Here is a 16,566-nt window from a genome sequence, read left to right on the forward strand (position 1 = left end):
GAAGGGGACCTGCGCCGCCGCGGCCACCACGGTCGGTACGAACTTGGGGATCCCCAGACGGGCAGTGGCAGCACAGTGCGGCCGATCCGAGCCCCCCACTCCCCTCTACCCCCGCCGGCTCTCTGGCCACCGCGCCCCGTGGCGTGCTCCTGGGGCCTCGGATGCTCCCGGAACCCCGCGGGCGGGGCCTGCCTTCCGGAGCCGGGTTGGCTGGGGGCGGGCGGGCGGCGCTGGGGAAAGGGCCGTTACTTTCCCAGAGCGGCGGGGCGACGTCAGGCGGAAGGGCGCGGGGCGCGCACGCTTTAAATGGCATTCGCTGTCATCCGAGCTCGCGGCCGTGTGGGCAGGAGCGGGCTATATAAGCGGCGGGCCGGGCCGCCGCGGGGCAGACGGTGACAGCCACGGCGGCGAGCGCCCGGGAGCGCAGCCCAGCAGCGCGCGCCGAGCCCCGCGCCCCCCGACGGGCNCCGCCCGGCGAGCCCCAGGCTGCTGCCTCCCGGGGGGCCCCGGCGCAGCGGCCGCCCCTCGAGAGCCCCGGCGCCCAGCCGCCCGGCCCCGAAGACGCCGGCAGCGCCATGGCGGCCGCCAAGCCCGGCGAGCTGATGGGCATCTGCTCCAGCTACCAGGCGGTGATGCCGCACTTCGTGTGCCTGGCCGACGAGTTCCCGCAGCCCGTGCGGCCCGCCAAGCTGTCCAAGGGCAAGGGCCGGCTGCGGCGGCCGCGCCAGTCCCGCTTCAAGACGCAGCCGGTGACCTTCGACGAGATCCAAGAAGTGGAGGAGGAAGGGGTGTCCCCCATGGAGGAGGAAAAGGCCAAGAAGTCGTTCCTGCAGAGCCTGGAGTGCCTTCGCCGCAGCACACAGAGCCTGTCGCTGCAGAGGGAGCAGCTCAGCAGCTGCAAACTGAGGAACAGCCTGGACTCCAGCGACTCCGACTCGGCCCTGTGAGGGGCGCCGCCCGTTCGGGGACCCGCGAACCAAGCCCCAGAGGGCCCGCGCCCCGGGGACCCGCGAGGACCGGGACCTCTCGCAGGGCTACGGACTGCACGGCGCGCCCGGCGCCGCGCGGGTCCCGGGCTGGAGCGCGCGGGGGTGCCGGGGAGGGGGGCCGCTTTCGTTGCCCTTGTAAATGTTTATTTTTTAACTCTTTCCCAGTACGGACTCTGCCGTGAGTGTGTGCGGGAGGCTCCCCGCGCTGAGTCGGCCCTGGGTCGCCGGGGCTTCCCCGCGAGCCGCTCCACGCCCTTGTCTGATGGTTTGCAACTCCGATTTTGCACACCGCTCCACCGTGCCCCCCAGCGCACACCCGTTCACACTCACTCCAACACACTCTCGCTGAACACTTTTATAATTGTTAGGCGCGGCTGATGGGACTTGGGGCGCAGCGCAGCTGCTGCTGCGGCCGGAGGATTGATATTTATTTTTGCATTGCGATGGCTGACGGCGTTTATTTAACGATCTTTTTACTTGGATATGTCTGTGAGGCTCCCGAACGGAGACAAATAAAGTCGATATATTTGCACAGTGCATTTCTCCAGGCTGTTGACTTCTTGAACCTTCGGGGCCCAGACTCCCGAGACTGGGGGAGGTGGGAGAAGAATGTGGCTGGAGTGGGGGCCAGGGATCCCCGGGTGGAGATAACTCCACAAGCTTCAGTCACCGGAACGAGGTCGCGCCCGCGGTGCCCGGGGCCATTACCCGCCTCCCCCAGTGAATCCACACCCTGCGCAGAGCGCTCCTGCCTCCTTGCTCTGTGTCCCGTCGCCGGCGTCCGGGATGGAGCGAGGCCGCCCGCGAGGCGAAGGTCAGCGCCGGGAGGACGGAGAGAACATTCCTTGGTGCGGTTGACCTCTCAGGGAGGCCGGGTCAGGGTCATCGTCCCTCATTAACCGCAGAAGACCCCACTCCCTCGGCGCCCCTTCAAGGCGGCGGGTGGGCAGCGGGCGACCTAGGCGGGGATATTTGGGTGGTGGGACCCGACAGAGTGCCGCGTGTCCCCCGCGCTGATTCAGCGCGGTGCCGGGTGCCCCTGCACTGCCCCAAGCAGAAGTCGGCCATTTCGGTTCTTCCGTGCCTTTCTCCAGCCTCCTTGGCCCTCTTCAGGGCTCTTCAAGGAGGGTGGGGCATGTCTTTGGTCGGAGCCTGAAGGGCGCTTGGGTACCACGGAGTCTTCCCACCCCCTCTGTTTACAGATGAGAAAACAAACTTAGGGGAGAGGGAGAGGTCACACGGAAAGTAGTGGCGGCCCAGTTAGCTGTCTGACTCGGCGTCCAGTGCTCTTTCCATCACACGAGTCCCTTTCCAGTGCTCTCCAGCAGCTGCCCCGCTACTCCTGCCTACACCCTAAACTCTCTGCATTGGCAGTGTAACACTATCACCTGGCAGTAGGTGGCGATCTATGTAATAAGCAACATTCGGTCGAGGAGGGCAGGTCCCCACACTTGGGGCCCCCACCCAGCCAAGCCCCGCCAGGATTACTCCGGACTTGACCCACCGTGGCCAGGCCCTAAGCTGAGTAGTTCAGAGATCCGCGGAGAGCTTGGGTGTTTTCCCTACCCCCCGCCCCAAGAGCGCCAGTTCCTGTAGTCGGGTGCCCTCTGGTGGTGGGGGCTGGTGCTGGTGCTCAGCTCGGCCCCGCAGGGCATCGGAATCTTCCTCTGCGCACCGCACCTCGCCTAGCGCTGGATTCTGCAGAAAAGGAGAGAGCCCAGGAAGTGAAACAAAGAAACAAAAATAGAACCCACAGGGCCTGAAAGAATGTCCTCGCATTAGGCTCCCACCGAGGAGGCCGGGTCCAGGGCCTTGGGGGCTGGGGTCTTCGGGGCTGCCTAGCCCGTGGGAACACCCTGGCCACTGCAGCCCCCTGCCGCAGTTTCATTGTGGTGAGGGTTCCTGACAGAAGGCCCTTAACTTCAAAGGCCACAGCCTGGCCAGGCAGCCATGAGTCCAGGCTTTGATTCCAGTCTTTGCAGCTGCCTTGGCTAGGCTGGTTTGAGCTCCTTGGGGTGAGAGGAGGGTGGCTGAAGCTCAGACCCCTCCCCCAACCCTGTTCTGTCCCGCATCCTCCTCCCCTGTCTTATCTTACAATCCTTTAGCAGTAGGCCCTGCTTCTGCCGTTTGAGTGGTGGGTGCCCCAAGCCTTCCGGGGTGGGGGGGGGTGTCACACTATACCGTTTGAGATCCTAGCTAGAGGACTCCCCTCTGGGCACCACTCCCCTGCCAGTACCCTTTGCCCTGGAGAGCCTCTTCTATTCACCTTCAGCACCAACCCCAGCTGAAGACCCACCTCAAGGGTCTCCTTGGGTCACCATGGCCAATCTCCAGGGGTTGTGGTAGGATCTGTTCCCTATCTGATCACTTCAGTTCCTGCTTAGCTGCTGGGAGGACGCAGCACCCAGTGGGTGCTTCAGAAATGTTTGTTGGGTTAAAATCAATCAAGGGGCAGTGAGGAAGATTGATGCCTATCTTGCCTATGTCCTGGTTGGCTTTATTTGTTCATCACAATAAAAAACAAGTTACTCATACTCCCACCAACCTGAAATAAATATATTATTTTGAACGTTACGCATATTTCTTTTCTTTTACAAAACGGGTTTAGGCTCTAAATACTATTTTTAATCTGCTTTTGGCTTACCTGGATTTGTATTAACACCCATATGTATGGGTCTACATCATGGCTTTTATAAAATTGTGTTGAATAGACACTGCACATTTAATTAAGCTAATTTTCCTCTCTTTGGCATAAAAATGATGTCCTATTTGTCCCAGTTTCTTAGTATTGCCCGTAACTAGCAGTGAGCTCTAAGGGTTGGATACAGAAAGAAGTTTAGAAGAGGCAGTCTACCCTGAGAGGAGTTGGGAGAGGGGAGAGGAAGTTGGGATGCTACATTATTAGAGGGAGCAGGCTGGGTCTGGGGTGCTGTGGCCCTGTGTTTCTGAACACGATGGGGGATCAGTGTGCTCCTCCAAGGTCCCTGTGGAACTTTCGGGGCTCGGCTGTTCCTTGTGGCTTGAAGGAGGTCCAAGGCAGCACGCAGCTCCGAGGAGGCAGCTGGGCAGAAAGGTCAAATGGTGGAAGAGGAGGAACCAGAGGGAGAGAGATGGGTCGAGGGAGCAAGAGAGCATGAGAACCAGCAAGGCAGGGAGGAATGAGGCCCCTCGGGGAGACAGGGAGACTCGGAGACCTTCAGAGATGGGGAAGTATGGAGAGCTACACACTCAGACTCAGGAGCTGTGGAAGGTGTCAAGAGGTGGGGAAGAATCAGGGGCCCCATTGGAGAGAGAGAAGAAAGGCAGGTGGCGGGAGGGGCCCACAGAGAGTAGGAGGGAGGGAAGGCAGCAGAGAAAGCGCTCCGGAGCTGGGGGAGAGAGAAACGAGAGACAGCGCCTCTCAGGAGCTGTAGAGCCAGCGTGTGCCTGGGGTGGGTGGAAGCCTGCCCAGCCGTCTGCCGTCTGCCGCTGGGATTTACAGGCTTGTCCAAGGAGACGCCTCCTTCCTTCCCTTCCCCACCTGGGCCTCAGCCCACAGTCCTAGCCTGGGTGATGAGTTTTCAAACAAGCTGGAGCCCAGAGGAGGTAACAAGTGGTCGTCCCAGGCCTGGCCGTCAGTCTCTTCTAAATATTTCTCTTTGGTGCTGGGGGAGATATTTATCAGGGTGCTTCTCAGACTGGTTTACAAGCCAGCTTGGCCTCTGCAGCCTGCTCGGTACTGATTCTGGGCCCACTCGCTGTGGGGTGGAGAGGGAAGGGCTATCTGCTGTCCCAGGGAATTGGGGTCAGCTGTGGACTTGGGATTCCTTCCTCAGGGAGCGTGTGTGGAGTAGCCCCTAGACCCACTAAGCTCTGGCAAATGGGGAGAGGATAAAGGGCACCGTTTATTGAGCACCTCCTCTGGAAACTCGACTTTCATCCTGATAACATTTCCCAGGCATTTTGCAGATGAGGAAACTAGTAAGGATCAGAGGGGTTAAGTTTCTTGCCCAATGCCACACAGCTTGTCGGTGGTGAGCAGCGTTGCAACCCAGTGTAACTTTTTTTTTTAACTTCAGAATTTTTAATTCCTGTGGTCTGTCTAGAGTTTGAACCCCATAACCTCCCATGGCAGCCGTGAGAATGGGCCCTGCAGGCCTCTTTTGACAGGGGAGAGATTTATCAGAGCAGCCCTGGCTTTGACATCCATCCCATGTCCCCACGACCTGCTCCCCACCAATGACCATGTACATAGCTGGGGACACTAGGGCAGAACTGGTCCCCGGAGACGCCAGTTTCTTTCTTAGTCGACTTTGGCTCGAGGATTTCCCAGTCTCTGCTGAAGCTTTCTTAGACTGCCGCAGTCACCTCTCTCTATCTCTGTCCCTCGGGGCCACTCCTGCATTGAGGCCTGCCCTGCTGACTCCCCAGGCCTTCACTGGCTCCTTCTAGTTCATTTCCCACATGCATGTCTCCTAATGGCATCCTTGTACACTTAGTCCTATCTTGGCGTCTGCTTCTTGGAGACTCCACGCCAGCACACTCTTCCATCCCCCAGCAGGTTCCTGGGGCTGCCATGCATCTCTCTCAGGCACCCACTGGCACAGGGGAGGAAGCTGGGCATCATTTTAGAGAGTACTGTAGAGTACATTCTAGATACGGCTAAGTTGGCCAAGCAAACGTGTGTCATCGTGGTTTGCTGGCCCAGTGTTCTGGATGGGCAATTAGCACGTGTGTGGGGTGAGAGGGCCAGGGCCTCCCACAGAGACAAACGTCCTCTCGGCTTATGCTCAAGGCCATACGACTCATGAGGACCACCTGCCCATCCAGCTCCCAGGCGCAGGGCAGAGACTGCTAATTGTCCACCAACACTGATTTTCCCCTTCCTCCAGGGCACACAGCCAGACTCTAGGTCCCAAATGTTCCTGCACGAAGGTCTCTCAGTGTGATTACGTTCCTGCCAATGGCATATATTGGCAAGGAAGGCATGTTTCTCCCAGGCCTCAGCCTTAAGGTGTACCCTCCCACCACCCCCATGCTGTCCTTCCCCTTCCCACAAGTGGGAACAAGGATGCACCGGCAACCCAGCGGTGATCAAGCCCCCCAGGCCAATGCCTAGAGGATGGCAGGGCAACAGGACGGAAGGCCCCAGGCTCCTGGATGACCTTGTGGAACCCAGCAGACTGCCAATCTGGAATGGTCATCATAGACTATTACTTGTAAAAGAAACATATTTCCATCCTCGTTGAGCCACTAAATCATTATTGGCTTTCATTCGTATAGCAGCCTTCCCTGACCCTAAATAAACAAAGAACAATACTGGCAGTTTATTGTTGCTGTTTTAGCAAAACCCCTATAATATGAGGCACTGACTTAGTGGTTTTGCTGCAGGTGGGAAGTGTGCAGACATTGCAGGCTGGAAAGTTGGAGATTTGTTGTACCTTGGAAAAGCAGCTGATAAAACCATTTTTATGATGCTTTGGAAGGACGGTCATGTACTGGCTGAGCTCACAGCTTTAGGAGAAGTGGTTGAAAAGAGCTGGAATGTGAGTGTATACTGGTTGCTGTTCTTTGTGGCTTTTAGCAGATTATTAAAGAAAGACCCAAAAGATGGAAAGGAATAGAGAATATCTAGCAACATGGCGCCTGAGAGGTGAAGCCTCCCACACCCCTTTGTCATCCACATGGAAGGAAATCAGCTGTTGTGGCTCAGAGCCTTTCTGGAAAGACCACCCAGGAGGCCCAGCACAGGCTCCAGCCCTGGAGTGAGGTTAGGTTAAGGGTATTGTCTTCCCACTCAGACTTATTGTTTTAGAATTCCCCCGAGTAGCCAGAATGAAAGTTAGCTGGGCCGGAGCAGGAAGCAAAGTAATAAAACAGGCTTCAGAACTCTGCTGAGAAAACATCTTTGGGAGTGGTTATTGGCACCTGGAACTAGCTAGAAGCACCTAGACCAGAAGCCTTTTGAGGGAATTGCCAAGAAAAGTAGGAATTGACCGGTGATTATAATTGTTTGAGCCCCAAGGAGGTCAGACCTTTTAACACCTACTTCAGAAGTGGCCTCAGAGGATGATGGGGAAGGGAGAATTTTCCAGAACTGTGTTGGCCAGATTAGCCTCATCTGCCAGAGCAGGTCCTCACCAGTTGCCAGCACAATTCATTATGCGTCAATGACTTATTTTTTTAAGTTTAATTCCACTATACTTCATGTGCAGCGTTATATTGGCTTTAGGCATACAGTGTTGTCATTTAGCAATTCTGTACATTACCCAGTGCTCATCACAGTGAGAGCACTCCTTAACCCCATCACCTATCTCCCCCGTCCCCCCACACCCCTCCACTCTGGTAACCATCAGTTTGTTCTCTATAGTTCAGAGTCTGTTTCTTGTATTTTTTTTCTCCCTGTCTCTTTTTTTCCCCTTTGCTCATTTGTTTTGTTTCTTAAATTCCACATATGAATGAAATCAAATCGTATTTGTCTTTCTCTGACTAACTTCACTTAGCATGATATCCTGTAGCTCCATTCACGTCATTGCAAATGGCAAGATTTCTTTTTGATGGCTGAGTAATATTCCACTGTATGTATCTACCACTTCTTTATCCACTCAGCAGTCGATGGACACTTGGGCTGCTTCTGTATCTTGACTATTGTAAATAATGCTGCTATAAACACAGGGGTGTGTGTATCCCTCTGAATTAGTGTTTTTGTGGTTTTTGAGTAAATACCTGGTAGCACAGTTACTGGATCATAGGCTAGTTCTATTTTTTAACTTTTTGAGGAAGCTCCATACTGGTTTCCACAGTGGCTGCACCAGTTTGTATTCCCACCAACAGTGCACGATGGTTCCTTTTTCTCTGCATCCTCATCAACACTTGTTTCTTGTGGTTTTTTCTTTTCTTTCTTTCTTTTTTTTTAATTTAGCCATTCTGACAGGTGTGAGGTGGGCTCTCGGGGTTTTGACTTGCATCTCCCTGGTGATGAGTGATGTCGAGCATCTCTGCATGTGTGCGCCAGTGACTTGTGAGTGTTCCTCTTCTTCCCTTTTCCGCATGGGAGTTTGACTGTGGTTTCCCCATTCCTGTCCACCACTGTATTTGGGTGTGTGGGGAGTGGGCCACTGTGGGGGGTGGTGGTGGTGGGGACAGAGGAGCTGTCTTGAAGTTTACATGTCGCTGGGCCATGAGGAACCGTAAGTGGCTCTAGAGAGGACTTCCTTTCTCCCAGATAAACTGTACTTTGGCCTTGAGTGTAGCCAGATGGAATTTGGGATTGATGTGCTTGGAGAGGGGGTGAGTGTATTCTGTTGTGAGAAGGGAGATCTCACTGATATCCAGTAGCCAGTCGGACAGACCAGAGTTGAGACTGCTCATGGTTCACTGAAATCCATTTTCTGCATCTTTCTCCGCACGGGGCTAGACCAAATCTCTCGGGACTCCTTTGCAGTGAGCATGGCCATGTGCCAGAGTTTCCTGGAAAAAGCAAGCGAGCAGTGCATGCCATGCTGGGCCTAGGCTTTAAGACGGTGAGCACGGCCCTCTTGTCCTTCCCAGAAGAATGTAGGCCTGCCTGCAGTCTGCCTTTGACCCAGCATGATGGCAAGGCCTGGGGACCTCATGACATTGAGCTGCCTATGGAGGTGGAATGTGGACTCAAGTTGGGCCATTATCTGAGAGAGAAATGAGCTCCTATCTTCCTCATACCATTGTCTTCCTGCTGGGTCTCTTTGTTTGAGCTAGGCCTTTCCCTCCATTAGCAGCAGAGCGAGAGGTGTTTACAACCAGTCTGACCCAGTGCAGATTTTCCCACATCAGGAAGATGTCCCATTCTCTTGACTGGGGTAGCGACATCAGTTTCCCACCCCAAATGTGCTCCAGCAGTGGGGGTGGGAGAGGATGGCAGTGGCTCAGGACCAGGACAGGAAGCAAACAAACTTTGATCCCTAATAAATCATCCAGGCGATTGTTTTTCCAAAGAAACCACAAAAGCCCATAAGTGTTTAGGCCCCAAAACAGCCCTAAAGGAAGACATATTTTCTGACATCCACTTCAGATGAGGACAGAAGACAAGGGGGAATCTTCCAGAGGACTGAACATTCACTCCCAGGGCGGGGGTCCTCCCAGTTCCTGCCCAGGACTGGTGTGCATTGCCCATGCTCTGTCTTCTATGGTTGGGTAACTAATACAGTCTTGTTCTCTGTGCCTACCCATTGCCTGTTGGTCAGGTGGGTGGGACAAATGAATTGTCATGTAGCCTACAGGTCATCAGACCACAGGGAAGCACATCTGAACCTGGTAGAGAGGTCTGTGCATCACTCAGAGATCTGGAGTACAATAACTTTGGTGTCTCCCTCAGGGAGGAGTGTTGAATGTGTCCTACTCAGGGGGGAAGGAGCACACTCGGGTGTTTAGTGGCTATGGGTTGATAGTGATCCCCTAAAATCTGTTCTGTCCTTTGTCCTGGGCATGAGGCTTGGCCACTCCCAGCCCACCTCACTCCTTGGATTTAGTTTTTATCCAGTGACAAGTGACAAGTTGTCTCTAATGGAATGTGAGTGTGAGTTATATTGCCACTTGTGAACCTGGGCCTGAGATGGGCATGTTAGCTCTATAATGGCGCCTCTCTCCTGCGAGGATCAAAGTGGGCTTCCACCAAGCAAAGGATGGCATGTTCTTAGCAGATGACAGAGCCCCAACTGGGAAGGAACTTAGGCTTTGGAACCCCTGAACGATCAGAGCCATCTGCCATCCTGGATTGTTACAGGAGAAAAAAATAAAGTTCGTTCTTCTCTCCGGTACGGTGCTGTAAGCCTCTCATATTACAGCAGAGCTGTCTTACTGACCACACTACCTTTGCTTTTCTGTCCGTGTATCCTCCGTGAGAGATGAACTCAAGTCTCCTACTACCCACATGCTCTGAGTTTCCTTGTGCTGCTGTGATTAATTCTGGCAAGGAAGCTACTGGGGCTATTTGCTGCATAGATGTTCATAGTTGTGTCTGCATTTGAGTGGCACCTGATACGTGATCCTTTTCATTGTGCTTAATTCTCTTTAGACTGAATTGCACCTTGTTACTTAAATCATAACTTCTGCTAATCATTATTATTATTTTTTATTTGCCTGGTATGCCTTTGCTTGTCTTTTAGTTTCAACCTCTTAAGTTTGTATTGGGTATGTCTCTTGCATACAGTGGAGAGTTGGATTTTATTTTGATATTTAATCTGAAAATATATATATATATTTAAAAAATTAGTTAAGCACAGACCCATAACAAGTAAAGGGGTTGAATAACTAATCAAAAACCTTCCCACAAAGAAAAGTCTCGGGCCAGATGGCTTCAGTGATGAATCCTACCAAACATTTAAGGAGTTAACACCAGCTCAAAATCTTCCAAAAATCAGAAGACAAGGGAACACTTCCTAACTCATTTGATGAGGCCAGTATTACTTTGCTATCAAAGCCAGACAAAGAAACCACAAGAAGGGGCGCCTGGGTGGCACAGTCAGTTAAGCATCTGACTCTTGGTTTCGGCTCAGGTCATGATCTCATAGCTGTGAGATTGAGTCCTATGGGCTTCTCACTCAACTTGGAGTCTGCTTAAGATTCTCTCTCCCTCTCCATCTGCCCCTCCGACTGGTGCGCTCTCTTTTCCTCTCTCTCTAAAATAAAGAAATCTTAAAAGAAAAGAAAAGAAACTACAAGAAAACTACATGCCAATATCCCTTATGAATATAGATGCAAAAACCCTCAACAAAATGCTAACAGACAGAATCCAGCAGTGTATTAAAAACAATTGCACACCAGGACCAAATGAGATTTACCTCAGGAACACAAGGGTGGTTCAACAAATCCAACACCTTTCCATGATAAAAACATTTAGCAACTAGGAAGAAAAGGGAACTTCCTCAACACGATATGAGACATTTATGAAAAACCGACAGCTGACATTGTGCCCAAAGGTGAAGGACCGAAAGCTTTCCCTGAGATCAGAAACAAGACAAGTGTGCCTGCTTCTGTCACCGCCATTCAACATTGCACTGAAAGTCCTAGCCAGAGCAATGAAAATTCTTGTTGAGGAAGGCTTCTTTGTATTTTTCCTACTGTTGACCTTCATAATTATAACATTGTATAGCAACCTTGGTTCCCTGATATATCAGGCAGTATCTATTAATGTTCTAGAATGAGCAATGAAAAATTGGCACATTTCCCCATCCCCCCATCACTTTCCTCAATGCAATGCAAAATGATCTCTATATATGTTTAACTTTGTATTATTAAATATGCTGTATTAAATATACTTCTGTTATTTGATTTGTCAACTCTTGGTGGTGCTGTCCTTTAACTCCTAGCTATTACAGACCGGGCCATGAGGAAACGTTCTCTATTCTCATCTTCTTTCCACTTTCCCCTCTCACTCCCTGTTAGATATGTCATTCCTACATCATTGCAGCCTATACACATTTACACTCAGATGTCCACGTTTCCTTTTATCTTCGCTTTACTTTGAAATATATTCAGTGCTTGCTCCTGGTCCTTCTTTTGCTATGGGTTCCCTGGTCACCTCCTGGTGGTCTGAATTTGTTCTCTGGTAGTTCCCTCAAGAAGGGTCCATGCACACAATACTCCCTGAGTTCTTGTATGTCTAAGAATGTTTGTTTGTAGCTTTTATGCTGGAGGAACAACTTGATGGCACATAAAATCCTTGGCTTACACTTTTTTCCTTACATACCCTATGAGTATTGTACACTGTTTGGCATTGAATAGTGCTGGGCCTGGCTCGATTTTAACCCTGTACGAGTGACCAGATTTGCTTTTTGGTTTTTGTTTGTTTGTTTGGCCTGGCTGCTCAAACGATATTTTCTGTATCTCTAAGGTCTGATAATTTTATTAGGAGAGTCTTGGAAATGACTGTTCTAGGCCCCCTTTCTCTGGCGTACACGGTATCCTTCATATAGATTCACATATTTTATTTCAAGAACGTTTCCCTCAATTCTCTTCTCAAGTATTCATCATATTTCATCGTTTTGTGTTTCACGGCTAGAGACTCCAATTATGTATATATTGGCTCTCTTTTGTCTTTTTAAAATACCTATCATTTAAAATATCTATCTAATTTAAAATTAAAATATCTATTTAATTTAATTTTATTTTTTTAATTTTATTTTTTTTTAAGATTTTATTTATTTATTCGACAGAGATAGAGACAGCCAGTGAGAGAGGGAACACAAACGGGGAGTGGGAGAGGAAGAAGCAGGCTCATAGCGGAGGAGCCTGATGTGGGGCTCGATCCCATAATGGCGGGATCACGCCCTGAGCCCAAGGCAGACGCTTAGCCGCTGTGCCACCCAGGCGCCCCCTATTTAATTTTTAAAAAACCTATTGTTTTTCATTTTGTCTCATTTTGTCACTTTCCTATGTCTGTCTTCCATTTTTTTTTTAAAGATTTTATTTATTTATTTGACAGAGAGCTAGAGAGAGAGCACAAGTAGGCAGAGCAGGCGAAGTAGGCTCTCCGCCGAGCAGGGAGCCCGACATGGGCTCAATCCCAGGACGCTGGGATCATGACCTGAGCTGAAAGCAGCCGCTTAACTGACTGAGCCACCCAGGCGCCCCTGTCCTTCATCTTTATTGTGTTGTTGCGTAAGCCCTCCTTCCAAGCGCATCCTCATTTCTGAAATTTTGTTTTTTCTTATCCCTCTGTTCTTCCAGTTTTCCTTTCATCTCCTCCCATTGCCTTGCTCTCTCTCCCCAGAGTCGGTATATTTCTTCTTTGTGGTCTTTCCTCACAGAGGCAATTGTTTTAGTAAGATTTGTTCATTCGTAGAACGATGTTTAGTCAGATTTTTCCATTCTGTGAGAATTTTTTTTTTCCTGGCCATTGCTTTTTATCTGGCAGACTTTGCAGATCTTTCCCAGCTGCGCCCCCCCTTTTTAGCATCTTTGTATTGATTCTGTGCTAACTCAATTAAAAAAATTATGTGCCATGAAGGGAGTTGGATTTTCATGACCCAGATATTTGTAGAAGGTTCTTTCAGGGAGTGTAATTTTGCTGGCTCTTTCTGAGATTTGCTGCCACTGGGTTATTGTACTATTTTCTCTGCACATGAGCTGCTTCACCCCCCCTCCCGCCACCTACAATGAGGCTTTTCCAGCTCTACTCTTGCTTCTCAGATCAGTAGCCTGTGTTCATTATTATCATGATCTAGGTTCATTAGTTTAGGTTGGTGCTTCTCAACCGGGGGCAGTTTACCCCTTAGGGGATATTTAGCAATGTCTGGAGACATTTTTGGTTGCCACAGTCTAGACCGGGGATTGATGCTACTGGCGTCTGCTGGATAGGACCCGGGGACGCTGCTAAACATCCCCCAGTCTATCCGCCCCTCCGACAAAGAACTGTGTGCCTGGGCTTGAGAAACTCATCTCTAGCCGGGGCCTTTGGTTAAGGGTGAAGTATTTTGGCCCGAGTTTTTGAAGTTGGCCACTCCTGGGCTGGTTTGCTCTTCACCTCTCCACCTTCACGGCTTTTGTGTGCAATCTTTGTTTTCGCCAGTCTTTATGTATTTTTGAATCTGTGGTTTATGTAATGGAGTCTGCATTGTTTTTTCCATTTACCTTTTCATTTTCCAAACGTCCAGGAAAGAAGAGGGAATTTGCTTCTTCCTGCTTTGACGTTCGTACCAAAATCTCTGGGGGGTTACTTCAATCTCAAACTTCAGCTTAGATGTTTTAGTTTAACCAAGGAATGTGAATTCAGGCTTCAAAACCACTGACAGCACATTTGAGGTTATGAATTCTCAGGGAAAATGCTCGCCTCCTCAACTCAGTGTTAAGATCTCTTTGTAGTGGGGATGATGAGTGGGGTGGGCGGTGGGGGGGTTATGTTCCTAGTTTCCCCCTAATTTGACGGAGATCAGCTTTGTGTGGGGCTGGTGTCTTCCATTAGTTTCCCACCATGGGCTGACCCTTGTTTCTCCTCTTTATTGGCTAATGAGAACCAAAGCCAAGGTCGCTTGATCTGACAGATGCCCTCAAGGTGAAAGGCAACCTTCTGCCCTGCACACCTCTCTGAGTTCCTAATTTCACCTAGATTTTGACTTCTGAATGTTTTATACTTTCTTGCCAGATCCTTGATTAGTATTTTTAAGTTCTTATTTTAACCAGCTTTTTGGTGGTTGTGGCTTTCAGCATAAAAATCAGTGAACATCTCTATTCCACCGTCCTGCCCCTACACAGAATCTCTGTCCTTACCTCTCTGAGCCTGTACTTCCTCATCTCTAAAATGGGAATAATAGCATTGGTTATCTCAAAACTTTCCCTGAGGCTTAGTGAGGTAATAAATGTAAACCACCCAGAATAGTGCTTGGCAGACAGTGGGTGCCTCCTGAACGTTTATAGTTACCTTTCTCTTTTTTCCAGTCCCTCCTTGCCCTTCCCCTGTGGTGGCAGAGAGCCCCAGGGCAGCAAATCCCGGGTCCCCAGCGAGCCCTGCTGGCTACGGGTCCTGCCAGGACACCACCTCCTGCCCACACCTCTGCTTCTGGCCCTGGCTCCTCAGCCCTACAGAACTTTCACTGTTTCCTCTCACTGTTTCCTCCCGCACTGGAAAAGGGCCAGGAATGATGTGTCTCGCTGTCAGCACCCTTCCCCAGCCAGCCGGCTAAAGCTCTTGTCTACAGAGAGGCCCAGCCACCTGGGCAGGTTTGCCTGTTGTGCAGACCTGGGGTCACGTCTCCCTCCCCTCCCCTCTGCCCTGCACCCTTCCCCAAACAGGCTAGGGGGCAGGGGTGAAGTTTCTTTGATTTTTTGACAGCTTTTCATTTTTAAATAATCTCATATTTAGGGAAAAAAGGTGCAAAAATAGTAGAGAGAACTTGTGTATATCCTTAACGCAGATCCCCAAGCATTCACATTTTATATCATTTTTTTAAATTTTATGTATTGGTTTATCTATATCTATATATACACATACATTTATTATTATTATTATTATTATTATTATTATTATTTTGGACCATGAGTGAGATGCAAATATGAAGTTCCTTTACCCTTTAGTACCTCTTAGTGTGTGTTCCTAAATGTAAGGATGTTGTCTTTTATACCTATAGTGCTGTCCTCAAATTTAGGAAATTAATGTAAATGTAGTACTATGATATAATCTATAGACATTCATGTTTTTCCAATTGTCCCAATAGTGTCCTTTATAGCAACCCCCCCACCCCAAAAAACCTGTTTTCCTTGTCCTGGATCCAGGATCACACATGACACTTAGTTGCCAAGTTTCTTATCTGGAATAGTCCCCCAGTATGCCTTTATCTTTCATGATCTTAACATCTTTGAAGAGTATAAACAAATTCTTTTGTAGAACGTCCCGAAATCTGAGTTTGTCTGCAGTTTCTTCATGATTAAATTCACGGTTACACGTGAATTCCACAGAGCGATGTCACGGCCTTCTCAGCCCATCATATCAGGAGGCACATGGTGTCAGTTTGTCCCTCACTGGTGATGTTCACTTTCGTCACTTGGTTAAGGTTGTATCTGCCAGGATTTTCTACTATAGAGACAGGATTTTTTTTTTAAAACCAGAGAAGCTAAATTTTATTTTATTTTTTGATGTAAAGGTTGATAATTCATTAGTTGCATATAACACCCAGTGCACCATGCAATACGTGCCCTCCTTACTACCCATCACCGGTCTATCCCAATCCCCCACCCCCCCTCCCCTCTGAAGCCCTCAGTTTGTTTCTCAGAGTCCATAGAGAGACAGGATTTTAAAATAACCAAGGATAAGTAGGAAAAAAGAGAGAGAGAGGCAAACCAAGAAACAGACTCTTAACTACAGAGAACACACTGATGGTTACCAGAGAGGAGGTGGGGGGGTGAGGGAAGGGACGGGTGAAATAGGTGATGGGGGTTAAGGAGTGCACCTGTCGTAATGAGCACTGGGTGATGTATGGAAGTGTTGAATCACCTGCATTGTACACCTGAAACTAACATTACACTGCAGGTACTAACTGGAACTTAAATTAAAACTCTAAAAAAAAAAATAGAGTTTTGGTTAACTTAGAAAAAAAAAAGATAGGATTTTCTATGTTGTAATTAAGAAGTTTTTTTTTTAAAGATTTTATTTATTTATTTGACAAAGAGAGACAGCCAGCGAGAGAGGGAACACAAGCAGGGGGAGAGGGAGAGGAAGAAACAGGCTCCCAGCTGAGGAGCCTGATGTGGGGCTCGATCCCATAACGCCGGGATCACGCCCTGAGCCAAAGGCAGATGCTTAACGACTGAGCCACCCAGGCGCCCCAAGAAGTATTTTGAGAGTGGGTAAATATCCCATTCCTCATCAAACTTCACCCTGTGGTTTTAGCATCCATTAATAATTCCTTTTTTTTTTATTTTAAAGATGTACTTACTTATTTAGAAGAGAGAGCACGGTAGGGAGGAACAGAGGGAGAGAGAGAGAGACACTCAAGCAGATTCCACTCTTGAGAGAGGAGCCTGATGCGAGGCTTGATCTCAGCACCCAGGAGATCACAACCTGAGCGGAAATCATGAGTTGGCCGCTTAACCGACTGCACCACCCAGGTGTCCCTGTTAACAACTC

General features: G+C 49.7%; 1 protein-coding gene across 1 annotated transcript; it reads left to right on the plus strand.

The window, feature by feature from the left end:
* The first annotated feature begins 473 nt into the window (after window positions 1-473).
* On the plus strand, window positions 474-1,528 carry C16H11orf96 (chromosome 16 C11orf96 homolog). The gene has a single exon (XM_002929228.3). It carries the CDS (start codon window positions 576-578, stop codon window positions 945-947), a length of 372 nt encoding a protein of 123 aa, XP_002929274.2. The 5' UTR covers window positions 474-575; the 3' UTR covers window positions 948-1,528.
* Window positions 1,529-16,566: the final 15,038 nt, after the last annotated feature.

Source organism: Ailuropoda melanoleuca, chromosome 16 (genome assembly GCF_002007445.2).
Source record: "Ailuropoda melanoleuca isolate Jingjing chromosome 16, ASM200744v2, whole genome shotgun sequence".
In the NCBI taxonomy this organism is placed as follows: Eukaryota; Metazoa; Chordata; class Mammalia; order Carnivora; family Ursidae; genus Ailuropoda; species Ailuropoda melanoleuca.